A 26078-nucleotide genomic window follows, 5' to 3' on the forward strand; every position below is an offset into this window, starting at 1 on the left:
GTTGTCCCATTTATGCACGGAAACCATAGGTGTATCCACGGGGGGACGGGGGGCCTGGGTAGCTCCTCATGCCTCCTCAAAAAATTTAAAAAAATGTAAAAACTACCCTTAAAAAGAATGAAATTAATATCCGTGTTATCTCATGTCCAGATATTATTAGAATAATTAAATCAAGAAGACTTAGGTGGGCAGGCCATGTGGCACGAATGGGAGAGGAAAGCAGTTTACAGGATTCTTGTTGGGAAACCTGATGGTAGGAGACCAGTAAGAGGGATAACGTTGAGACGGACCTAAAGGAAATCGGTAAGGATGGAAAAAGATTGGATTGATCTTGCCCAGGATAGGGACAGATGGAAGGCTTTTCTTGCTGCAGCCATAAACCTTCGGGTTTAAAAAGGGTAGAGAGTGAGTTAGTTATGTCCTTGTTAAAGAAATAAGGAATTTTCTTTCATTTGAGATGCCCACCCACCTTTCTCTCTTTATATCACCCCCAAAACAAAATTATATTGTTTTCTCTTATAATCAGTAATCACGCACGAAACAATATATTGTTCACTTTATAAATCGGTCGACACTTATCCATCTTCCGAGCACAGCCTTGATTCCTAATGCATCCTTTTTCAACTCACAAGGTTTAGTTGTTTATTTGCATGTTGCTATTTTCATAACAAGAAGATCGCAGTAGCAATAGACACCTCACCCACAATAAAAATAAATGCAATGGAGGAGCTCTGTGCAACTTATAAAGTGATTATAATAGTGGTTCAATAACGGCAAATTGATTTTCGGTTGTTTATTTTCATTATTTAAGTAATATAAATATCATCACAATGATAGTAAAACGTGTGTAATGTAACGAATACTCTCACAGACTACAAAGTTAAAATTTTATCTTCATGTACCTATCATATTCTGTGGGAAAGGAACTTGAAGTTTCGACAAGTAACTTGAAGTTACGACATTGTCCAGATAGGAATTGGAACTCCCCTTAAGGAACCCAAAGTCTGCACACACCTATGCCAGGAGGCCTCCCCGATGACGCAATGGTAGCGTCGTAGCCAGTGATGTGCCGTAGACTATAAGTTTACGTCTACATACGTAATCTACGCGTAGAACATTTGGTTGTAGTTTACATAGACTACGTAGACAATCTAAAGTGCATTTTCCGGCCGGTTCAAATCCGGAAACTTTTCTAACTTTTCTAGCGGCCCCGGCGCCCACCCAGCGTCGAATAACATGGGTACCTGGGGGAAACCCTGGGGGGTAAAGGCGGTCAGGGGCGTGATGCTGATCACATCACCCCCACTCATGACCGGATCAAGAAAGTGTGGGGCGTTACCCCCACACCCCCTATGCGCCTTCATGGCGTGGTGCTAAGCACAGGGGAGCACTTTACCTTTACTTTTATTAAAATTAATTTTCAAGTGTTTCATGAAAGGAAAGTGACATTTTCAACTGTATTGGTTCCTAACGAAATGAAAAAAATCCTATTTACAACAAAATTTCTATCAACTATGTAGGAAGATAAATAGTGTGCAAGAAACAACAACAGATGGCAGTTGTGAGGTAAGAGTGGTCTTTTTCCCATAAAACACTAGAATATTTCCTATATTAGGTTTCTTCCTGGGTGAGAAATTTTTCGAATTTGGAAGAAAGAGTATGAAAAGTTCTCCTCACACATCAGCAACTGATACGCAGTCTAATGTTGTTTTACTTCCACGGCGCCCTTTGCTAAGTTATCACCTTTCGCCATGTTGTTTACATAGATTACGTCATTACGTGTATAAAAATAGTCTACGTGTAGAATGTAGATTATCGTTGTTTACGTGTAGACGCACAGCCTTGTAATTCAAGGGGTCCCGGGTTCGTTTCCCGGTGGAGACACTGGTTCGGATTCTACTTTAAACTGTAGGTCCAGTCCCGATTAGCCTTACTGTGCATAAAGTGGACTTAAAGAACCAAATCAATCAATCAATCAGATCTATGACAGGAGGAAAATAGGCAGGACGTTCGACAGCTTCGCAGTTGTAGGGGTTAACACAAGAAAGACATAGCCCATATGTCCTTACACTCAGACATCAATCTCTCTCAACATCTGACTCTCAACAGTATCAGAATAGATGTCAATGTGCATTCTAGTTTTCACAGGAGACACGAGATCACACCAGTTTCCAACTTAAGTACGAATCTGAAGTTTCGTTGGAGAGTGTGATACGCTCTTCAAGTGCTCATCCCTTTAATTGTTACAATACTCCTCCTACACATACATATACCCCCATATATACATAATGGTTTGTATTAGTAGTTGAATAAGAATACGTATAATCTATCGTAGTTATTTAAATTACTTCAATTATCATATGAAGAGATGTACGTAAATAGGCGCATATGTTTTCTAAGCATTCCTCGAATCGATTAGGAATTTAAAAAAATATATTGTCGTTAAATATTGTTTACACTGATGTTTAACATTAGTTTTAAATAACTGTTTTGTTAATTTAACGGCTGATATGTCTTTCGTTGAGCTCTGATGATTGTCGGGATTATAGACAGCCCTTAAATTATTGTAAAATTGTAGTTAGTCAATTGATCCTTTCGACACTTTCTTTTTAAAATAACAATTTGTTACAAATATACACGAGGCAAATTTCGACTTAGTTGAAATTCGTTACCACAATAGCAGCTCACATTCTACTCAACCCTGTCGCTTTACACGAGTCCATCGTTTGGGTTTCAGTGAAATTGAATTTTGTAACATGTTACTAGTTAGCAGTTACTGTATCAAAATGGACGATATTTAAATTCGTTCATTATTTCGACTTTTTTAATTATAAAGAAGACTGAATCAGTGCTTATATTATGAAAAAGCCAGAAATAATACGTTCTACATTAAATAAAAGTGAATTAAGGAAAGCCACAATGTATAGCTATGGTTGCCAAATTTCTTAGGTATTTTCCGAATGCTTTGCCAGGTTATTGAAATTTTCGAGGGGAATTTTCTGTTTCTTGTAAGGATTCCCCCACGGCAATCCCCCTGAATTCATCACTCTTTACAATTAATAATATATATTGTAACTTTTATGTATTTTTATTCACATTTCAAATACTGTTAAGAGAGATTTGATATTGGGGAGGGGGCGGTTAAAAGGCACTCTATCACCGCTTGCGACATTTTTTAAGGGCAAAAAGCTCTTACCCCTGAAAAGTTGGTTCCTACTCGTACATTTCATAAAGCAAGTTGTAGTAGAAGACATTTTTGGCGTCGCCAGAATTTTTTGTAGGGGGGGGGGTTAGGCTACTGATATAACTTGACTAGTAGTAATAATAAAAACAATAATAATTATTATTACGATCATATTGTTATTTTACAATAGTAACTATTGTAAACAAAAAACTAAAAGTGTCTTTCAAATTCTATATTTATATTATTTTATAAGTGTGGAACGTTGCTACTCAATCCACCATTATTATTTTTTCAAAAAAATATTTTGTACAGTAAGTGTATTGAATGTCATTGTTATTGTATTTTCTTTTTAACATAGCTCGTTCAAGAAATTTTACTCATAAACTTTATGTTGTGTTGGCTGTTACATAAAACTATCATTTTTGTATTTTGAAAATTGTGGAACCATTTATTCTATGAATTAAATGGTACACTATGAAAATATAACATGATTTCCGTATTTTACACTAAATTTTATCGATCTAATGCAGTTTTTACTTTGGTCATTCGAATACTGTAACTTGAAATGAATGATACCAATTTCCAGTTGTGGTCAGCAGAACCTGCCTAAAACCAAACTGCAAATAATTGTTGTCGACTGTGTAAGGATAATGAATTAGGAGTAAGTTCATTTAGGATTATTTTTCTTTTTCAGAATGCACATGCCAGTTACGACTTCAGCAGTAACGACCCTTACCCGTACCCTCGCTACACGGATGATTGGTTTAACAGGTAGGTGCTTTTCTGTAGTTTTTCATAAATTTAAGTTTTCTAAAAATGAAAACACTAGATTCTTTTTCGCAAACGATTGTTGAAAGACTGTGTTGTGTTTCTCAATAGAGTTATTGAAAATTATAATTGCGGAAGATCGCACAGTTACGGCGACATTGACAGTCACAATCATAGTTCTTATTCAACTGTCATTTCTTTATTTCCGTTCATTTTGTACCAGGAACTGAACTGGAATTATTGGATATTGTGTACAGAAACAAGATTTAAGTAAGCTAAGAAGTTTATCAATATGGTTTATATTATACACAGAATACACATATGGGCCTGAGGTGTGCAGATCATTCTTTAAGGTTCTTTCTGTCGTTTTCTTCAATATTCAACGATATACATTCACCATTGGCACTATACAATAACAATCGTAGTATCGTCTGTGTTAGCTGCGAATAGTACTAGGGCTCGGATATTGAAGACCTATAAATTGCCTAAAAAGACCTAAAAATGTCAAAAAAGGACCTAAAAACGGAAAAAAGGACTTATAAATGTGATCCAAATTAATTAATAACTTCAGTTTTAATTATATATTTAATGATTTAAAAAATACAAAATTCTGGTGGTATGGAACACAGTGCGAAAAGACTATATGAATGAAATGAATCTTCTTTCAGTGCAAAAATGTTTTTCTCTTGTTTCAGGGATGGTTCAAATATATTTATTTATTTTTATCTCTTTATTTCTTTACTACAGAAAGGATGTTTAAGAGGTGATGAACTGATGATGATTCGAATTGAGAATGGGCTGTAAAAACGTAGTCGAAAGAAGGTGAAGTTGCAAAAGAGGCCGTTAAGACATAAAAAAGGCTAAAAAAGAACCAATAAGCTAAAAAACACCGAAAAAGGCAAAAAAAGACAAATAAAACCCACCTTTTTCTGGCCTACAATTACCCAAAATGAACATATATTATGTTGGTCCTCGTCTTCGGACACTAGGGGAAAAAAAAGGATTTTTCCTCAACTTCCGAGACCTACTTATTACTATTTATTTGCACCTTTTGATTTGATTTTGTAATTTATTTATTTTCACTTTTCTGCCACTTTTGTCCAATCGCGACTGAGGATGAGTGATGATTTGATGAAAGTCATGAGCACCTATGCCCAGTGTGACTTATTTATTGCTTTGGTTCATTTTACTTCGCTTTTCTGCCATTTTTGGTTAATTGTAAAGATGGGGATGAGTGATGACATGATGAAATTGATGAATGGACACTCACCAACACCCATGCTCAGGCCGAGATTCAAACCCACGACCCCTGTCAGAGCGCGCTGTGCTAACCACTCCGCCACGGTTATTTGCAATTTCCGAGAAATGCCACTTCTGGTAATCGCGAGGATGAGGACGAATGAATGAAGGAACAACCAGAAACATATATGGACGACACTTCATGAGCCCCAACGCGGATTATACTGGCCATGAATGCAGTCTCTCTTTAGTCTGCAAAATGCAGTCCATGGTGTACTGAGTGGAAGGGAGATTGACATTTGAGCGCACTGTTGAATCCATCCGCTCTCCTCCAAGGGAGACATCAAACTTCACGCGGGATGTCATTGGCATCAAATTATATTACTAATATTTTAAAATTGAACGGGTCAGCGCAACAGTGGTCTAAGCCACATTTTAAAAAAATAGAGAAACTGCAAGATAAAGTTAGACAATTGTGATTTTTCTTGGAATTTGGAAATCCCAATTTTTTTGGTAGCGGTAGTGCTAACTTAACTACAATGATATATAGTGTGTTGTTAAGTAGTTTTAGATATATTGTAATTTTTATGAGGAACCTGCAACACCCTTCCTTGGTTAGACCACTGTTACACTGACATGTGTTTGTACATGAGAAAAACGAAAATAAATATTTGAAGAAATGTAGTGCAAAGAAACATATTTCCATCCTAATATTTTGTTTATAAGTTTTAATATTATTTAAAGTGATTACATAGTACACAATGTGGTTCTATTAATAAAATGTTTAGAGTATACACTGTATCATTAGGAGCAAAAGCATAACAGTTTTGTATACTGTTCCAGTATGTTTTATGCATGATTACACAGTACTACACATAATCAGGAATGTCAAAAATGTCCACTATTATCCACCATCATATGTTCTATATTTTCATCTTCCTCAGTTCTATTTTGAGATACCAGACTATTGTAAAATGAATGATGAATGGGTGGAACATATTTCAAAAGGTCATGAATATCTTTAAGTTTCTTTGGGTTTATTGGTCTTGGATTGGAATATTTCGTATTAGCTGAACATTTTGTAATTCAAGAGTGTGGTTATCCCTACTCTTTTGTCCTTTAACAATATTCACATATGTACCTTGCTCTATAGCATCTGAATGACAATACTTGACACATTATTTTCCTCCTTTTCATTACTCGAGACATCACTTTCACCCTGAACGTCAGACATCTTTGATGTTATTACACTGACCTCTCATTGGCAGTTTGAGGTTGGACCAATTTTGCACTCAAACAACACGGAATTTTGTTCCGGGACAAAAATAAGTGGCTTCTGATCAGGATATACGTGGTGAATTGGTCTAATCCACATGGTAGGAAGATAGTTCACCTCGATTGCCAACAGATGGCAGCATTATCTCATTTTGCCTGTTGGAGAGGGTTAGACCACTGTTGCACAGACCCCCTCAATTGTTCCTTACATTTAATATGTACTTACATTAAATTAAGTGTAATTAAGTTTGGTATGAATGAAAAATATAGAGAATGTCTCTAATTACGTTAATATTTGGTATACTAACTAAATTTGGCCTTCTAATCACGAATCTGTTGTTAAAATGCCGTGTAAAAATTCACGGATAGTCCCACGAACTATGAACGGGTAGCCCCACAAACCATTGACAGATAGCCCCACGAACCATTTCCGGCAAGGTTAGGTTAGGTTAGGCAAGCATAGTTAAAATTTTGTTCGTAAAACAATGCGAAAAAGCTTCCTTTTTTTAAAAAAAAATTAATCAACTTACATCCGCTTTTTTCACGATTTCCAGACGTGTCCGCGGCATTTTAACAACAGATTCGTGATTAGAAGGCCAAATTTAGTTAGTATACGAAATATTAACGAAATTAGAGACATTTTCTATATTCTACATTCGCTCCTTAAGTTTAATTAATAATCATTTTAAGAATGAGATTATGAGAATCGATAAAGAAATAACAATAGCATGCAATAATTTAAATTTGCAGCAAAACTAAGGCGTGTAGTCTTTCTACAGCATATCTGTGGATGACATCATCCATGTAACTTTTCGTGGGTTCCTCGTTCTCCTCAACAGATGACGCCTTCACACAAGCTTGAAGCTTATCAAAGCGGACGATAATTTAAATGTGTTCACTATTTTGACTTTTAATTGCAAAGTGGGCTGAAACCGTGAACAGTAAAACAACAGTAAAAGTTAAACAGGAAGTGAAAGTGAATTTGGTTGTAAAATTTCTTGGCTATTGTCCGAATGCCAGGGTTGCCGAAATTTTCTAGAGGGACTTTTTATTTTCCTGGGGGATTTACCCACGGGCCACCCTTGAATTCATCACTAAGCGCCCTTGGAAAAGGCACGCCCTTACTCCCCTAATGAGGGAAAAGAAGAAATAACAGTTAATCACAGTTATGATTGTGATCGATGAATCACGGTTCTGTGGTTCGTTTAACATCACCACACTTGATACGTGGCATCGTTCAACTCCGTCGCAAGTGAAACGCCTAAAAGTCATTCAAACTAGGCAGCCAGGATTATCCTGAGACCGGAGATCCGCAGGACCTAATGCAACCGGAACCGCTATCCGACGCAGTGCACACCCACAAGCTCTGACAGTCCCTCCCAAACCACCGCAACCCCATTGTCCGTCAAATTGCAACAGCACCCGTCTACGCCACATTAACCGCAATCCACTCTACGCCGTGAAACCCCGTACACTGCACCAAACATATTTTTTCTTAGATACAAAAAGGATGGGCAATAACCCTACACCTTCTCCCAGGCTGTCGCGTAGCATCGAGGCAGAAAACCCCCAAGACTTCCATTCCGTTACTCTTCCCGCAGAAGTCGCAAGGGGGTGCCAGATACAACACGACCTCACGAATTAGCACCCTCTTCAAACTTCGGATCCCACTTTAAACTGTAGGTCCAGTCCCAAGTAGCCTTACTGTGCATAAAGTGGACTTAAAACACAAACTCAATCAATCAGAGAATTTTAAAAAAAGAAGACATGCCCTGTTGTACTACATTTCAACGTTCAACGCTAGATTTTCGTGTGGATTATTTTACTTCTATGAGTTTGCAATGCTTTCTGCATGCACGTGGTTTTGTTTACAGAAGGTCTCAGGGTTGGTGATTTGAACTTTAGACACAATGGCCTAGGCATGAGGAAATTGTAGGCACAAAAGAGAACGATATCTATTTTTTAAGAAGATAGAATTTCAAATGACCCTCAGAAACAGAATCATTAAGAACATGAAAAACAAATAACCTTCACTAGGCTATGAAAACGTTAAATATATTTAAGAACAGCAGAACTTAATTTCCAGTGAGTTTTGCGTCACACTTAGTGCGGGTGAAAGATTTTGATGAAGTCTTATGCAAAGATTAAGTTAGGTTATTCATTGTTAAGAATAAACTAGAACGGAGAGTCATATCTGAGGATAACGTTTTCCATATCTACGGCAGTCAAGCTGAGTCTGTGAAGAGGCAGATGCTCGTCTTGGTGGCTGAGTGGTCGACTTGCGATCCGGGTTCGAGTCCCGGCCCGAGTACGCGTGTTCCGTTGCTAGTTACTCTTCATAAATTTCATCCAATCATCAGTCATACTCATCACCGCGATTGGTCAAAAGTTGCAGAAAAGTGACGCAAAATATGATACAAAAATATAAGAAAAGTGAAAGATTGATTGATTGATTTAGTTTATTTTACTTCGCGTTTTGTGCCTCTTGGCTAATTTGCGAAGATGGGGATGAGTGATGAAATGATGAAATTGATGAATGGACATTCACAAACAACCAAGCCCGACCGGGATTCGAACCCGGGACCCTTGGGAAAACTGAAAGAGAATGAGGACAAGGCAAAAGTTCCCGGGTTCGAATCACAGCCAGGGCATGGGCGTTCTTCGTGAATGTCCCTTCATCAATCCAATCATCAACCACCCTCATTGTCACAAGTGCGACATAAAATAGACAAATCAAAGGACACTTCATGGCACCAGAGAGGATTATCCTGACAATGGGGTCCAGGTGCCACAGCCTAGTTAGCCTGCAAGAGTGCAGTCCTGAGGGCATACTTCCTGGAAAAGAGGGTACCACTTGAGTATCTTGCGAAAACGTCACCCCAATCGAATGAAATCACCAAAGATGATTGGCTAGTGACAATTTCGACTTCGATAAAGCCTTTGATACAATCACCCAAGGACAGATATTGACTCAACCTGACCCCTTTCCGCTATTAAGGCGTTATGAAGTGTAATTTCCGTTTAGGCTGATAAAATTAAGTCGTGAGTCAATCTGCAGCCGGAGATTAATTCCCCCAACCAATTGTGTGTTCCTTAATTGAGAGACGCAAATGTCATTGGACTTTGTTTAGACCTCTCAGGATGCCTCTAATGTCAAGGTCTATTCCTGTTCCATTTACGTAAAGCTCTGGCTTACTTTCGCAACCTCTTGAAGACATCAATACACTCGTGGTAGACTTTGCTGCTAGAAACCTTCAAAATTCCCCTTGTTATTGTGTACTAACGTTGCAAAGTAAGGGTTGCCACTCACATTTATTTTTTGACTGATAAGGGGAGAATAGGCTCTGAATACAGAATAGTAGATTCATGGACCGCAGTTCATCATGCATTCGACTCTCTACTCCGATATTTCAAGATGCAGAGGTAAATCCTGAGAAAACTCAGCTTTCGCTGTAATTTATTATAATTGATTGATTGGTTTTGTTTATTTTACTTTGCTTTTCTGCCTCTTCTGACTACTTGCGACGATGAGGATGAGTGATGATTAGAGGCATGCAAATTTCGTTTTTGACGAAAACGCGAAATATGAAATAACTTGCTGTAATGTACATTTTTCATGTTTCTGAAAGGTGTGAGGTGCATTTTCCTACCCTGTTTTGTCACGAAATGATGCGAAATGAACTACAAAATGCGAAATATACTCTTAAACACGAAGTTTACCGTATATATATCGACGCGACACTTTCTGAAGTCTGAAATATCCTGTGAGTTATGCAATTTAAGGAATATTGATTAATTCTGCTGTAAATATTTGAGAAGCAAAAATGGACCCCTTTACACAGGAATAAACTTAATACTCTGGTAACTACATAAATGTACTATTAGAAGGGATACGTTTATTTTGTGTAATAAGTGCAGTTTTAAAATCAAATTTAGGATTATATTCACAATTTTAAAACCAAAATGTCATCTTATATAGCACTTTTGGTGTGATTATTCACCGCTATAACACCGAAATTTTATTTTATTTACCGCTTTTGAACCCGAAATCGACTCTGTTTTTGTACCGAAATTTTGCTTTTTTATTTACCAAAAATATGTGCCTCTAGTGATGATATGATGAAATTGATGAAGGGACAGTCACAAATAACACTTGTAATTAAGGGGTTCCGGGTTCGATACTCGGTGGTTGCACTGGTTCGGATCCCCACTCTAAATTAAAAGTCCAGTCCCGGCTAGCTTGTTTGTTCATAAAATGGACTTGAAATTCATCTCTCTCTCCTTCTATATGTATTTGTTTATGTGTGTCTGGACTCTTATTTATGTTCCTTTCTATCATTTTCTACCACTTCTTACGCTCTCTCTCTCTCTCTCTCTCTCTCTGATTTCACGAAAACATGTTACATATATCCCATTTAAGTTTGCAACTCATTGTAACTACATTTGAATTTTTTTGGGGGGAAGGCCGGGAGGCCACCACTGTAATAAAGACAGTGATTTTAGATACCCCTATGCTTTAAGCCATAACTTTAATTGAAATTAGTGAAGTGCTTCACGAGTTCCTTTCAGTGAAACTGGCAGAAGGACCTTTTTCAAAAACTAATTTGTAGAAAGTGCATGGAAGTGGAATTCAAAACGAAAAAAGAAAGTAATATGCAAAAGAGAGCCTGCAGGCCTTTAGTTCGTCCTTGATCCATATCGTTCAGCAGCAATTGCATAATGCTAATTATGTCGTCTCGGCTGCGTTCCTTAATTTTTCCTCTTTCTTGTGTGTTCATGCATTAAGAAAAAAGGGCGTCGGAGACCACGTGACCTTTCCAATCTCCCCATGGAACATCTGGAGCTGCGGTTGTTTTTCCCATGTGGCAACGGATCCCTGGGAGGCAGCGGGAAGCGCATAAATTTCTTCTTTTGTTGGACGTAAAGCAGCTCTTTCGGGCTTCTAAGTACCAGATTTCCAGCTCGTAAATCTTCCCCGACAAAGACACGTAATCTACAATTCGTAGAGACTTCGGAAGTAAAGAGCTATTCTTCAGGGAGAAGGGATAATCTAACAGACACACTTTCCCGCCTTTTTTTTCGGAAGGTTCCTTTGTCTCTTTCCCAAGAACGCTCACGTTGTCCGAGGCGACGAACGGGTGTCTTTGGTAGAGGCAACTCGTCTGGTAGACTTAGCTTAGCTTAAGGGGAATTACTGGTGTACTTAATATATTATGCAGATACGTCACGTGGATCCAAGATGTTTACATGTGGAAGAGCTTTGTTGGTACTTGTCACCAGTGGCTGCGATAGGGGGGAGGGGCGAGGGGGCAGTTGCCACCGCACAATGCTAACCTTGCCTACGAAGAGAAAGTCCCCACCCCGTCCCCCAGTTTTGGAACCCAATCTCCGCCACTGCTTTTCACATTATGACGTGCATTTATAGATTCTTGCAATCGAATAAGAAAGATCTGAATATAGCTGCCTGTTACTTTAACTAATCTCAAATCTATTATCAACCAAACACAAAACATTTTCAACTATTTTAATATTTTAGCACAGGATTCAGAACTAATTTTTTTTCTAAATACCATAAATAGGGACACAAATTTATGGAAAATAAAAACTTAGAAGAGCGGTAAATAATATGTTAGATCAGCGGTATATACCAGCGGTGAAAAAAAAAATTGGCACACACTTTTTCATTATGAGAGAAAACAACATACAAAAGAGCTATAAATTGATAAACTACTTCATTTTTATATACTGTACACATACACAAGTACTTAGCTGTCCAACCAAAAAGAAAACATCAACACAAAATCACTTCATTTCTAAATTTCATATATTTCAAGTGATTTATTCATTGTATGTATTTAAAGGATATCCTTGCTGTCCAACAAATAAAATAATCACTACTGCACATACACAAACACATGTTGAAAATCACATGATGATAAACAAAATTCATTCATGACTGAACACAAATAACACCATTGTTTCCCTTGATGTGCGGGAACAGACTAATCTTATCGCTGCTACAGCTTTCAAGTTCAATGAAACTGGAAGTTGAGTAGACATTTGGGGGAAGAAAGGAATGCAGCTTGAAGGGGGCGAAGTTTTCGAACTGAGATTATGTGCATGGGAAATCCCAATTTGCACCGTCTTCCTGATGTGAAGATGAAACGTTCTTCAGCTGCAAGTGGTAGGAAACTTTAGGCAAACGTTTCGTTACAAATCACAAGTTTGTGCGCACAACCTCGATTGCCGGTTTTTACGTTTTCTACTTAATTTGATGATATTTCACGATTATTTTTCGAAAAAGCGTTCATTTCGTGGAAAAGCACACATTTTGCATTACTTCGCGAATACAACTCATGCATATTTCATCATCGGGGGTGTAGTTACGTGCAGAATGTTCAAAATTGCATCTTTTTCTCACATTTCGCGATTTCGCGCATCGCGAAAATTCAATGTCCCTAACTATACAATATACATATAACAAGGCAAGTCTCGTTTAAATGATCAAAACGGGTATGTAATATTCTACTTCTAAGATTTTTAGGTTATATTATGCATAATACAACACCAATGACTGAATTCCTTTATAATGAAAAAAAATGAAATTAATGTAGTGTACCGAATGCAAGAATCAAAAATTTAATAACAACAATTGAAGTACCCTTTGAAAATTAAAAGATAAAATTATTACATTGTAGCGAATATAATAAGCAAAAATTAACCCAACAACAATGGAAGAAATTGATTTTTCCTAAAGAATTTAATCCATTGTAGCGAATGCAGTAAGCAAAAATTAACCCAACAACAATGGAAGAATTGATTTTTTCTTAAAGAATTTAATCCATTGTAGCGAATGCAGTAAGCAAAAATTAACCCAACAACAATGGAAGAATTTGATTTTTTCTTAAAGAAATTAATCCATTGTACCGAATACAGTAAGCAAAAATTAACCCAACAATAATGGAAGAACATGATTTTTCTTAAAGAAATTAATCCATTGTAGCGAATGCAGTATGCAAAAATTAACCCAACAATGATTGAGGAAGTTCTTGATTGATTAAATTAGATTTTTTTGCATCGGTTTTCTGCCATTTTTCCACCGGGATGAGGATGAATAATATGATGAAATAGATGACGGGACACTCACAAAAAACCAATACACGGGTCGGATTCGAACCAGGGGCCCCTTGCATTGTAGCATGCTGTGCTAACTACTTGTACGCGGAACTACTTGAAAATTAAGAAGGAAATTAATGTAGTACATCAAACGCAAATAACAAAATTTAAACTTTGTTGTGTCATTTGCTAAGACAGTTTAAAATGAGACCAGAACTTATGGACACTCTGTGAGAATGTGTGTGTGTGTGTGTGTGTGTGTGTAAGTATTCATTCACCTGATGCTAGTTACAGAAATTCACTTTTTCGTTTTTCCTTCAGCTAAAGGCTGTTCAAACGAAGAAATAAAAGGAAAGGAAGTAGAAAGACTTCAATCGGAGAGAACGAGAAAAGGGGGATACCAATACGAAAGCAAACCCGCTTCGTTAGAGGGTTTTCATGGATAGAATTTTTCTTGGGAATAGTCAGATTTTATTTTCGTTCCTGGTTTCCTCTTTGTTTGCCTCCAGACTAATGAATGCGGTCTTACCAAGTGTCGCCCCGTGGAAGCCAGTGGTTATCTCTCATCAACGGTCTTTCACGATACACATGCGCATTTTTTTTTTCTGAAAACCTCATCTCATTCTGTCCATTCCAAATGCTTGTCGCGTCCTTCAATCTCTTTTTATCCCTTCTCTCTGCATCCTTTTGCTCTTCTTCAAACTTTTTTTTGCCTTTTCAGCAGATTTTGTGGTTCTTTTTCTGCAAATATGAAACCGTGTTCCTTTATTCCTTTCGAACTCTTTTAGCCCTTGATAATTGCTCCTGGGTTTCTAGTTTGGATATCCACACACAAACTTTTTCTTTTATATGGAGCATAGGACATAATGTAAATTTATAGGACTCGGGGCATAATTTAGTTAGAAGCATAAAGTCGTAACCAAGGTTCGGAAAGTGATGACAAGTTATACATTTGAACGTCACGTCTTATATTTCAAGGCTATTTTGAGGATTGTTATACATTTCCTTTTCATGATCATAATAATCACGATTATTAAGAGAAAGAGTATATGAAAGAAGGATAAAAAGATGAAACTGAGATGAATAATATTGAGGATTTGACGAGATGAAGATTATAGAGTAGAGATGATAAGAGAGGATTGGAAGCTGATTGTGGAGAAGATTTAGAATCATCAAAGCAGTCGATTTACTAGACTTCGGATTCTTAGGTTCTGAAAAGTATGCTTTTAAGTTTCTAAAATAGGCTCTAAAAATCCTAAAGTAGGTTCTAAAAATCTTAAATTAGGCTCGAAAAATCCTGATTTAGGTTCCAAAAAACTTAAAATGGTTCAAAATTCCTGAAAAATACTGATTACGTACAATCGTTAGAAAAGCTCAAAAGAACAGTAAGAAATTTTAATAGGTATATATAACAACCAAATTATTAATTTTCTAACCAAATTGCAAGTTCCCCTTGAAAACCGGGAATTATAGTCGAATTTTATCACAGTCCCAGAGTGGTCAGTCACCCTGTATACATAACAATCTATTTTTCATGTTATCCACAGTCAAACTCCCACTTTTGTCTGTGAGGAACATCTTACGTATATGCTGAAAATTATCTTTCAACAAAACATAGACAGTGGTGCAAACGCGAATGCTGAAATGTTAGTTTGCAAGGCGTGAATGTCACAAAACAACAAACTGACGCAAAAGTGAGCAAAACCACACGGACTCTGAGCCGTACAGGTAACAGTGGCACCAGACATTTTGCTTTGTTTAGAGCTGTGAAGACAGCATCATGGACATCGACAGGAAGCACGTTTCAAACACATCAGTGATTGAATTTGTTCGGTACCTCACCAAGCAAATAGCTCTGTGTGATGTAAAAATCCTCAATATACTTACAAAATATATAAAGACCGAAGAAAGATGTTTGATTTAAGCTCAAAAACCTAAAATAGGTTCTGTCAAGCAAAATAGGTTATTTTAGGCACTGTAATACTTCATCAGTTGGTACGGTTTTTTAATGAAACGCTGACGTAACTTGTTATTTCTTATTTACCTGCAAAGGAAGGAAACAATAGGTTAAAAACCTGAAATACGAGGTCTACTCATTACAGTGTTTTATATTTAAAAATTGTGGAAACTATGATGATTTACTTAAAGCCACATAACAAGGAAGATTTATTGAAGTTTTTTTTTTAAAAAAATAGGTGTTACATGTTTCCTTATATTGTTACTTCCCCCACATTGCTCTTTTTCCCACTCCTCTTTATTTATTTATTTGAAAAGTCCTGTATACAGAAAAAAAAACATTTTACATCAGGATATCAACCGGAAGAGAAATAAACAAAATAATAAGATGGACACATACACACACACATATACATATATAACAAGAATAAAACAAATAGGGCAAAAAGAATATTATTTACACTACAGCTGCTTTATGCACGCCGTTCTGTAAGTCTGCTTTCATAAGTGGAAGCCCGGAGCGTCTCTTAGTGAGTTGTAAACAGTGATGTGCGTAAACAACGATAGTCTACATTCTACACGTAGACTATTTTATACACGTAGATGTCGTAATCTATGTAAACAACATGGCAAAAGGCGATAACTTAGCAAAGGACACCGTGGAACTAGAACAAAATTATACTGCGTATCAGTTGCTGATGTGTGAGGAGAACTTTTCATACGCTCCCTTCCAAATTCGAACAATTTATCACCTAGGGAAAGAACCTAACATAGGAAATATTCTACTGTTTATGGAAAAAAATACGATTTTACCTCACGACTGCCGTCTCTTGTTTTTTTTTGCATACTATTTATCTTCTTCCATAGTTGATGATAGAAAAGAAGAGACATTTTGTTGTAAATAGGATACTTTTCAGTTCGTTAGGAACCAATATAGTTGAAATTGTCACTTTTCTTTCATGAAAGCCTTGAAAATTAATTTTAATGTACTTTAGATTGTCTACGTAGTCTATGTAAACTACAACCCAATGTAATCTACGCGTAGATTACGTGTAGACAAAGCATGTAGACGTAAACTTATAGTGTACGGCACATCACTGGTTGTAAGTGGTTTGTAGCGTGTCTTTCGAACAGGACTTGCTCATCCTGTACCTTTGTGTAAAACTTTTTGTTCTCTCTCTCTTTATGGTGTATGTAGAGTACTGATTAATCAAATGTAAGGGAACGTACAGCCAGAAACACTACTAAGTTGTAACGTTGCAACCCAGAAATGGCCGAGACTGTACGTGCTTTATCCGGGATGCATTATTAGAATCCTTGGCCTCCAGCACATTACTCTAACCACGAGATCATGTCGCACGGATATGCACCAGCAAAGTGTGACTTCATTCTATGAAAATTCCCTACCCTTTATAACATGTATATAAAAAAGTAACTAAAGATTTTGGATTGATTTTGTGTTTTAAGCCCCGCACCTCCACCATGTTACGTTTAGGCCGTTCGTCGGCTAAACTGCTTAGCTGCGAGAGGATGAATGTATGGGGGGTGAAATAAATTAAGCTCATTGCCCTTTACCAATATTTAATAGAATTCGCACAAGCGAGAGAGGATGATCACGTACGAGCCAGCAAGATATCTAAACACTGATAATGAGAAACCAAAGTGTCACCACTGTACCTGTTTCGTGGTTCCTCGGCTGAGTCACGATGTGGCACTGTGTCGGTCCATCGAAGGTGTCCTCGGTGAGTTCTTCCAAACCTTTTAGATGAACCAACTTAACACGGTCAGTAGCAACACAATTCGCTCTCTCGATCAAGACTCCTCCCGGCGACTTCTCGTCAGCCGGGGACTGCTGTCGTTTTTTATTACACAGCATTTTATTTTCGGCTCGGGACTGGACCTACAGTATAAAGTGGGATCCGAACCACTATGTACCAGCTCCGGGTATCGAACCCGGGACCCCTTGATTACAAGGCGAGGACGCAACCACTTTTATTTAAAGGAATACCCCTATTCGGTAGTATCCTCCGTCATTTACACATTTCTCAAACTTTCACACATGTCAATTTTTACTGTAATCTCGTTTTTACTAATTTCGGACAAACACAAACACCAAGTCCTAGCCGGGATTTGAACCCGGGACCCCTGGCTTCGTAGCGCGCTGAGCTAGCCACTTCGCCACGGAGGTCAATATCCCCCACTGCGCCATCGGGGAGGCTTAGTATGTAAAGAATCTGTAAAATCAAGTACTTTTTTGAAAATGAAAAAAGAAAATACCGAATTTCCTTACACCTTTTATCCATTATCCATTGTCTCTCCTCATTTGTAAAGAACGAAAATTATATGAAGGACCTAATGTTTACGTTACTTCACGATACACATTACCATTTGTTTTCAAAGTGCTTCCTGCCATTGTAATAAACATTATCCCTTCACGATTCATTTTCGATGTTAAAATATCGGGGATTTACGCGCTGGAGGTTTTGACACTATGTCATCCCCCACTACGACTTCACCCAACAGGATGCTGCGTCGAGAACCGTTAGGGAGGAATGTGTGAATTAGAGTGTAAAATTGGTTATTTTCTGAGCAGGTGTTCGTTGGAGATAGCTGGTCATGATTTACAGGTCATTTACTCGATAAATGTTCATCTTCCACGAGTGTGGATGCCATGAGATGAAGGGAACAGGTTATTTTTTCTTCCTCTAATATCGTCTTTTTACATTTTTTCCAGTGCATTCATGCTATTTCCCATAGCATTGTTACCTCTTTCATACTTATTAGTATCAAGTTATTACGCCGTTCTTAATTTAAGGGACATGGGAAGAAAACAGTTTAGTCAATTTTCTGTTTTATGCTACGTTGTGGTGTTCTTTCGATCAAAGATGAAAACATGCATCGCTGAAATGTATGAAATGGGGAAAGAAGCATAAACATCATTACCAACTTGCTTCTTTTCCGATTTCACACCTTTCAGCGATGCCTGTTCTTGGTAAGAAGTTCAGTTTGCAGGTCTGTTTGAGATTCTTCTTGATAATGAATTTAGCTTTTTATGTTTGTTTTACATCATTCCTGATAAGACGTTCATCCTTAAGGTATTCACAGTATTCACAGCCACCATACAAGAAATAATTTCAAATTTAACCTTCCACTCTGCAACACACAGGCATATCAGTCGTCGTTTTCATATTTTGCTGCAAAAATATGGAGTGCCCTACCTAGGACCATGTCGAGCATATCTAAAATAGAATCTTTCGGAAATGAAGTAAAGAATTTTCTTTTGGCAGAGCAGAGATTGTGTTCAAATACTATGATGTAACTTGTATGTTTATGTTATGTATTTTGTCTACATGTTTTTATTTTTATTTATTTTTTATTCATTTTATTTTATTTCTATGTACTTGTCTTTTCACAATTTTTATATCATTTTATTCATACATTTATTACAATTACTTTATCAATAGATTTTGTAACTAAATCATACAGTTTATTGCACACTGTATTAATACTGTAATAACATATGTATAAGAAATGTAAATTTAAATGTAATCGATGACACGGGTTAGGTGGCAGAACAGCCTCAGGCTGAACCTCGCCCACGCAAATAAAGAATTTGAATTAAAGAATTTGAATTTGAATTTAAGGTGTGTTTTTCATAGTTTTTGATAATAAGTTGGGCTTTAAGGTGTGTTTTACATCCCTCCTGATAAGATGTTCAGCCTTAAGGTGTGTTTTACATCGTTCCTAATAAGAAGTTGAGCTTCAAATTGTGTTTTGATTCGCTCCTAATAAGAAGTTCAGCCTTAAGGTGTGTTTTACATCGTTCCTAATAAGAAGTTGAGCTTCAAGGTGTGTTTTACATCGTTCCTGATAAGAATTTAAGCCTTAAGTGTGTTTTACATCGTTTCTGATAAGAAGTTCATCCTTAAGGTGTGTTTTACATCGTTCCTGATAAGAAGTTGAGCTTTAAGATGTGTGTTTAACATCGCTCCTGATAAGAAGTTGAGCTATATGGTGTGTTTTACATCGCTCCTGATAAGAAGTTCAGCTTTAAAGCGTGTTTTACATCGTTCCTCATAATAAGTTCAGATTTAAGGTATGTTTTACAACGTTCCTCATAATAAGAAGATAAGAACACCACTACCTAGCTTAATACAGAAAATTGACTTAACTGTTTTTCCCCTGACCCTTCAATTGTTCTTATTATTTCTGTTCGTTTATTATTGTACAAGTACTAGCTCGTATTCTCAGTTTAGTTTCACTCTTATTCGTCCCTTTCGCACATATTCTGCTGTTGTCATTTGTAACTCTGTACTCATTTATTCATTTCGTGTAAGGATTGTTTTGGGAGTTTTTCGTCTCTTGTGTGGGGAGGTTTGCCTCTTTCTGGAGACGGAATTCGAGACTGCCTTGTGGCTACATCACTATTTGGGTTGAGTTTACGTCCATTCCGTTTCTTGTAGCTCTTTTGTGGTATTTCGTATATCGTATTTCGCATTTAGTTTAATCGGCAGTCTGTGTTATGCTCGCACACAATCAGGTTCTCTGTAGTTCTTTTCATCATCATCTGATGTAAAATATTTTTAGTTTTTCTCCTTGTTGTTACACATTTCGTGTATATTAAAGTTCTCAGTTTCCATCATCTTGAATAAAATAGCACATGGCACAGTGGTTCGGATCCCACTTTAAACTGTAGGTACATTATAATAATTATCGATTAGCCTTTTCTGTGCATAAAATGGACATAAAACAAGAAATCAATCAATCTTTAATAGCTATTACGTTCGTTCATTTCACTTATAAAATAATCTCCATGTCAAGGTCAATGTAAAACAATGTAAAATACTCCTTAAAAATGTACTCCTAATCAACAACAGTGTGAAACACTCCTAAAATGTACTCCTCATTATCAACAATGTGAAACACTTGTAGAAATGTACTCCTTATGAACAACAACGTAAAACACTGCTAAAAATGTACTTCTTATCAATAATAATGTAAAAACTCCTTATCAACAACAACGTAAAATGCACCTAAAACCTAAATTCCTCAGCAAGAATGATGTAAAAGATACTTAAAAGCTAAACTTCTTATCCGGAACAATGTAATATACACCTTAAAGTTCAACTTCTTATCAGGAACGATGTAAAACACACCTTAAGGATGAACTTCTTATCCAGAACAATGTAATACATATCTTAAAACTAAACTTCTTATCAGGAACATTCTAAAACACACACAAAAGCTAAATTCATTGTCCAGAATAATCTCAAACGCACATACAAACTGAACACCTTATCAAGAACAATGTAATACTGACATTAAAACTTCTACTTTTTCCATATTTCTTCACCTTTTTTACATATTACCATATTTTAGATTTTGGTATAGCGTTTTATTCCTTTGCAAGGCTGTTCCTTACACTTTCACATTTAATCCCTTTTAATGTTTATTCTGATCCGTTTTAATCCACCTCGTCTATATTCTATGTAATTTGCTCCCAAGTCATCACGTTTATGATGCTTCGACGGGAATCGACTTACAGTCATCAGGTCTCTTGGAGTCACTTAATCTTCCTCCCCTGCCTCTGGGCTGATTAATGAAGGATAAAGACCCTTTACCAACCAATCATTGCTGGATATTCGATCCCTCGTTCAATCTCTTGGGGGTTTCTGCCCGTTAGAGAAGAAAAGGGATTCTATTTGCTCTCGCAGTTTGCCGTTCCCTGCATTTCAGAGAACGTCTTGCCTTGTTTAATTAGTGCATATAGTTTACAAAAGTCTCCTCAGTCAGTTGTTATACAGAGTGTCCCAGAAAATTTTACCCAGTTTGGCAGATGAGCTGGAAGGCTAGTGGCAACTCTTGAAAAAGAGATAAAATTTGATTTTTGGTATTCTTTGTTGCCAGATAGTCCAAATACTTGAATTACAAGTGTTCTTTGGAACTAAAGCTAATTTGAAAACATGCATTTCATAGAAAGAAGGTAGAATTTGGTCAATTAATCACATCAATCAAAGGCAAGCACATCAGTACTTTCATTCGCTTTTTCTTTTTCATCCTGTGTACTAACTTTCTGCACTCGTGGCCTTAATGAGGATATCCTTTCCTACAGTTTTGTTTCAATCCTTTAATTTTATAATCCTTGAAACAAGGTTACTGGGTTATGGCAATGGGCAGTTTATGTCCACGTATATTTCAACTTCGCTGTATTAATGCAACCGGTAAATTTAGTTGGAAACATTATCATAAGCTACTGTTGATTAACGTTTGAAAATCATAATGGGTGGGTTAGCACTGAGTCTATTGGACCTTCTCCTTATATGGAAGCATATGTACCTTAAAAACAAACTAATTTGAGTTTGATTTTTGCTACAAGTCCAGTTTATACTCGGTACTTCATCTGCTAAACTCATTACCAAGAACGATTTAAAATACACCTAAAGACTAAACTACTTATCAAAAGCAATGTAAAACACTCCAGAAACCAAAATAACTCTGTCCCTGATAAAAGCTGTCTGTGTTGGAGCATTAGGAACGGTGGTGCATTGTTGTGTTTTCACTGGGAAGTATGAAGAAAAAAGGCTCCCTTTCAAGACCTTGCTCGAAGGGAAGAAAAGAAAGAGTTATATCCTGAACCTTATGCAACCCTTTTTACGTTACTGTTATTTGGGTTGCCTAAATTGTGCAATCCATAAACTGCGAGTAGGGAAAGGAAGGAACGCATGCGTATGTGAGTGGGAAGGGATTAGGCTATAAAAAAGTGCGTTGGTAGGGATTAGTCTGGAGGAAACACGTGTGCGTGGGTCGACCTATGACGTGGTATCTTCCTAACGTCTGTGAGCTATGGAGCTGCCTTGTTCATTTTATCCAATACACGTGCATTTTGTTATGTGAGGTCAACACACTCAAAGGCCATATTATGCAATATGCATATTAAGACGGAACGTGACTTAACCGAGAGTTTAAATTGATATCTGAACCACTGGAGCGTGCGTCCGCTGAGAATCGAACGAGAGTAAGAGAGAATGAAAAGAGAAAAAGAGAGGAAGAGGCAGATCTCGGTGGTGGAGTGGTTAGCACAGCTACGAAGGCGGGGATTCGAACCCGGCAGGGTGTTTTTATGAGTTTCTCTTCATCAATGTCGTCATATCATCACTCATCCTCATCTTCGCGATTAGCCAAAAGAGGTAGAAAAGCGACGCTAATTATCAGATGTTAAATAAAAGTCAAGAGAGAGGAAGGAAGAGAGAAAATGTAGGCAGAGAGGGGAAATGAGAAACGTGGAAAGGTGTGAATCAAGGAAAGATAGAAAAGAAGAGAGATGATTTGATTTGATTTGAATTTAAAATTATGGGTGAGACAGCACTTAGGCTGTTTTAAACCCGTCACATTATAAAGGATTCAGTTCCATACCATAACTAAAATAGCATAATTGCAATGTCGTGTTACTAAAATACTAAAACATTTTGACTTGTTAAAAGCTGAGGCTGTAAAGGGGCACTCAGCACACAGATGGACAAGGAACAGGACAACACACGGAATTATACTGGCCCTAGGACCAGTCGCCAGAGCCTCGTTAATATGCATAAAGCAGTCCAGGGTGTACTACGTGAAAGTGAGGTTGACAGTTGGGTGTACTACGTGGAAGGGTCACCTCCTACACCCCTGAAGAAGAGAGATGAGAAAAACAAAAAGAGGGGAGACAGGGGAAAAGGAATGGGGAGATGTGACTACAGAAAGGAGAAAGAGAGAAGAATTTAGGGGAAAATATAAATACAGAAGTGAAGTAGGGTTTAACAAATAAGAAATATAGAAAGAGACAAGAAGAGTTGAGAGGGAGAAATAGACACTAGAGAAAGCCGAAATAAAATTAATCTCTACTTCACGAGTTACGATAATTATATAGATTATCTGTTAAGTTTAGGAAGTGCCGAATTATAACTTGCACAAATTTTCATCAACAAACCATTTTGGTTGCCGACTTATCCCAACGCCCTCTCTCGGCAAATTGGGAAGTTACTTTTTTACTTAAAGTTGTAAATCTTTTACGTACAAAGCATGACGCTCTGAATCTAATTACTAATTCCATAACGAATTTAATGGTATTCCCAACAAGCGGAACGGAAAGGTGGATCATTAAAAATTCATCTTCAAATGTCGATTTAATCATACCTGCTTTTAACGCTTCTTTCAAAAGTTATGATCCTACAAAATCTTCTGGTTCTACAGTATGGAAATACTGCGCGTCAAACGATATCGCGTGGGATGTAATAAAATCGCAGAAAAGAGAAATTCTCATCCGAGATAAAGTTTACGCCGTCTTCCTACGTAAAAGGCGTTAATTTTGCATCTATATTTAGCGACAAGTTACGACATGTAATTTTCATGACGGCAATTATGGATTTTATATTTCGCGAAATGTGTCTGAGCTTTTAGTATAAATCGAAAACCAAACTTTTCATTCTTCTTTTTCTGCTATCTTAACGATCGGAATGAGTCGTTTGGAATGCTGGAATCGCCCTCTTGCTGACGTTAATTTATAATTGCAAAGAATTTGAAAGAGTTTTCAAGGCGAAAATTTTCTACCTTTGAAAAAAGAATCGGTCAATGGTAAGTATGTGCGCATATTGCTATTCCTGATTCTTCCTCACAATCGTGACGTATGGCACTGAACAGAACAGTGGCGCCAACCCCCTCGTCACCTTGCTGTCCGAGCGCGTTGAGTGCTTGACACTTTGTGAGTGTCCCTTTATCAATGTCATCTATTCATCTTCATCGTCGCGATTGGGATATAAAGGGTGGTCTTACACTCGTAATTCAAGCTAACTTTCCCGTAGTGCACGGCGGTAACTGCAAAGTTGCATACCAACGAGTCTCTGAATTTTATTTGGTGCTGTAAGTCCTCTTTATGCACAGGAAGGCTAATCGGGACTGGACCTACAGTTTAAAGTGGGATCCGAACCACTGTACCATGTGCCTCCATCGGGTATTGAACCCAGGACCCCTTGATTGCAAGGCGACGACGTAACCACTACGCCATCGGAGAGACCCTGAAAAGTCTATGGTGGACCAGGGCCAATATTTTCCTGTTTTTGTCCATGTGTGTGCTGAGTGCCCCTTTACAGCCACAGATTTTTATTAGTGTATGAAGATTTTATCTGGAGACAGTATAGTTAGTTCTTCTTAAGTAATTATTGAATGTATTAGTTCTAAATATTGAGGTTTTTTTATTTTAATTTGCTTTATTTTACTTCGATTTTTGAGCCACTTTTGGCTAATTTGCTAAGATGGAGATGAGTGATGACATGATGAAATTGATGAATGGACAATCACAAACATCCACGCTCATGACGGGATTCGAACCCGGGACCCCTAGCGTCGTAACGCGATGTGCTAATCACTCCGCCACGGGATCCGGCTCTAAATATTGAGTTTGAAGTTTGCTAACAGACATATTTTTCTTGTTAGGGGCCCGTTATCAATTTTGTGTTAGTTAAGGGGCTTTTCCCCGTATTGTACAACGGGAAAAATAGCCTCTGTGTGCTAATGTGATCAATCAACCAATCATCGGCGCGATTAGCCGAGAGGAGCAGAAAAGCGATCTAAATTATGTAAAATACAAATTCATATATTTATCTTCTCCAAGAAATAAGAAATATTCACGTTTAATCCAAATATCATTTTATGTATAGTATTCAATGTTCTTCAAGAAAATATTCCCATTCCCTTCTGCCTGGCCTTTAGTTTCTATCTGACGAAGTCAGCAGAACAGGGTGTTACATAAGTGATGGGGAATAGCGATAGGAATGGATGCAAATCTTAGTAATGAACGAAAATAATTTTAAAATGCATTCCCAACTTCCCTGACTATCGTATAAAGTCTAAATATGTGGGGATCGAAAATAGGCTATGACAGCCTTTAGCCACTCGCGTGCTAAGCGAGAGGAACGTTGTAAGAGAAAGGGGGTAGCTCTGAAGAGCAACGTTGACACAAACTGCAAGGGGACTAGTTCCGTGAAATAAGAATACACGGACATATATTTCAAAACACTATCTTTGACTGAACAGGCAGGGTGAGGAAAGACATAAGGAATGTTCGTTTACCTGAAGTTCTGCTGCGATCTCTTCTCCGCTGGTCCTCGTTGCGATGTGGCCCTACTCTGTAGAGTGCCACACACGTAAATTTGCCGTTGCGTAGAAACGAATTTTCGTTTCGTCTCCCTCTCTCTTAGCATCATGTGTTCTACCCTGCTCGAAAACCTTCGCTATTGTTGCCACATTGTCATTCCATTCCTGGACACACTCGCGCAAACATCATTGAAAACAATTGAATAGCGCTCCAGCTCGCGGTTCCCACCGTTCGGTAGGGACGCTAATATGGCAATATAGCACGGCGTAGTGGTTGCTTCTTTTATGCAGTGCATGTTCATTGGCTAGCTAGTAACTAGCGTTGCCAACTGTAATAATGACGCACTATTTCTGTCACGGAAGGGGAAAAGGCAGGTAAAGTGGCGGTGAGTTTTGTTGGATTGGAAGCACC

General features: G+C 37.5%; 1 protein-coding gene across 1 annotated transcript in view; it reads left to right on the forward strand.

The window, feature by feature from the left end:
* Positions 1–26078, forward strand: part of amon (prohormone processing protease amontillado) — a 322809-nt gene that overhangs the window by 225978 nt on the left and 70753 nt on the right. The window contains exon 6 of the mRNA XM_083137814.1: positions 3879–3955. Coding sequence (XP_082993940.1) covers positions 3879–3955 — 77 coding nt within the window. The remainder of the gene's footprint in view (positions 1–3878; positions 3956–26078) is intronic.

Source organism: Lepisma saccharinum, chromosome 16, assembly GCF_977018435.1.
Source record: "Lepisma saccharinum chromosome 16, izLepSacc3.1, whole genome shotgun sequence".
NCBI lineage: Eukaryota > Metazoa > Arthropoda > Insecta > Zygentoma > Lepismatidae > Lepisma > Lepisma saccharinum.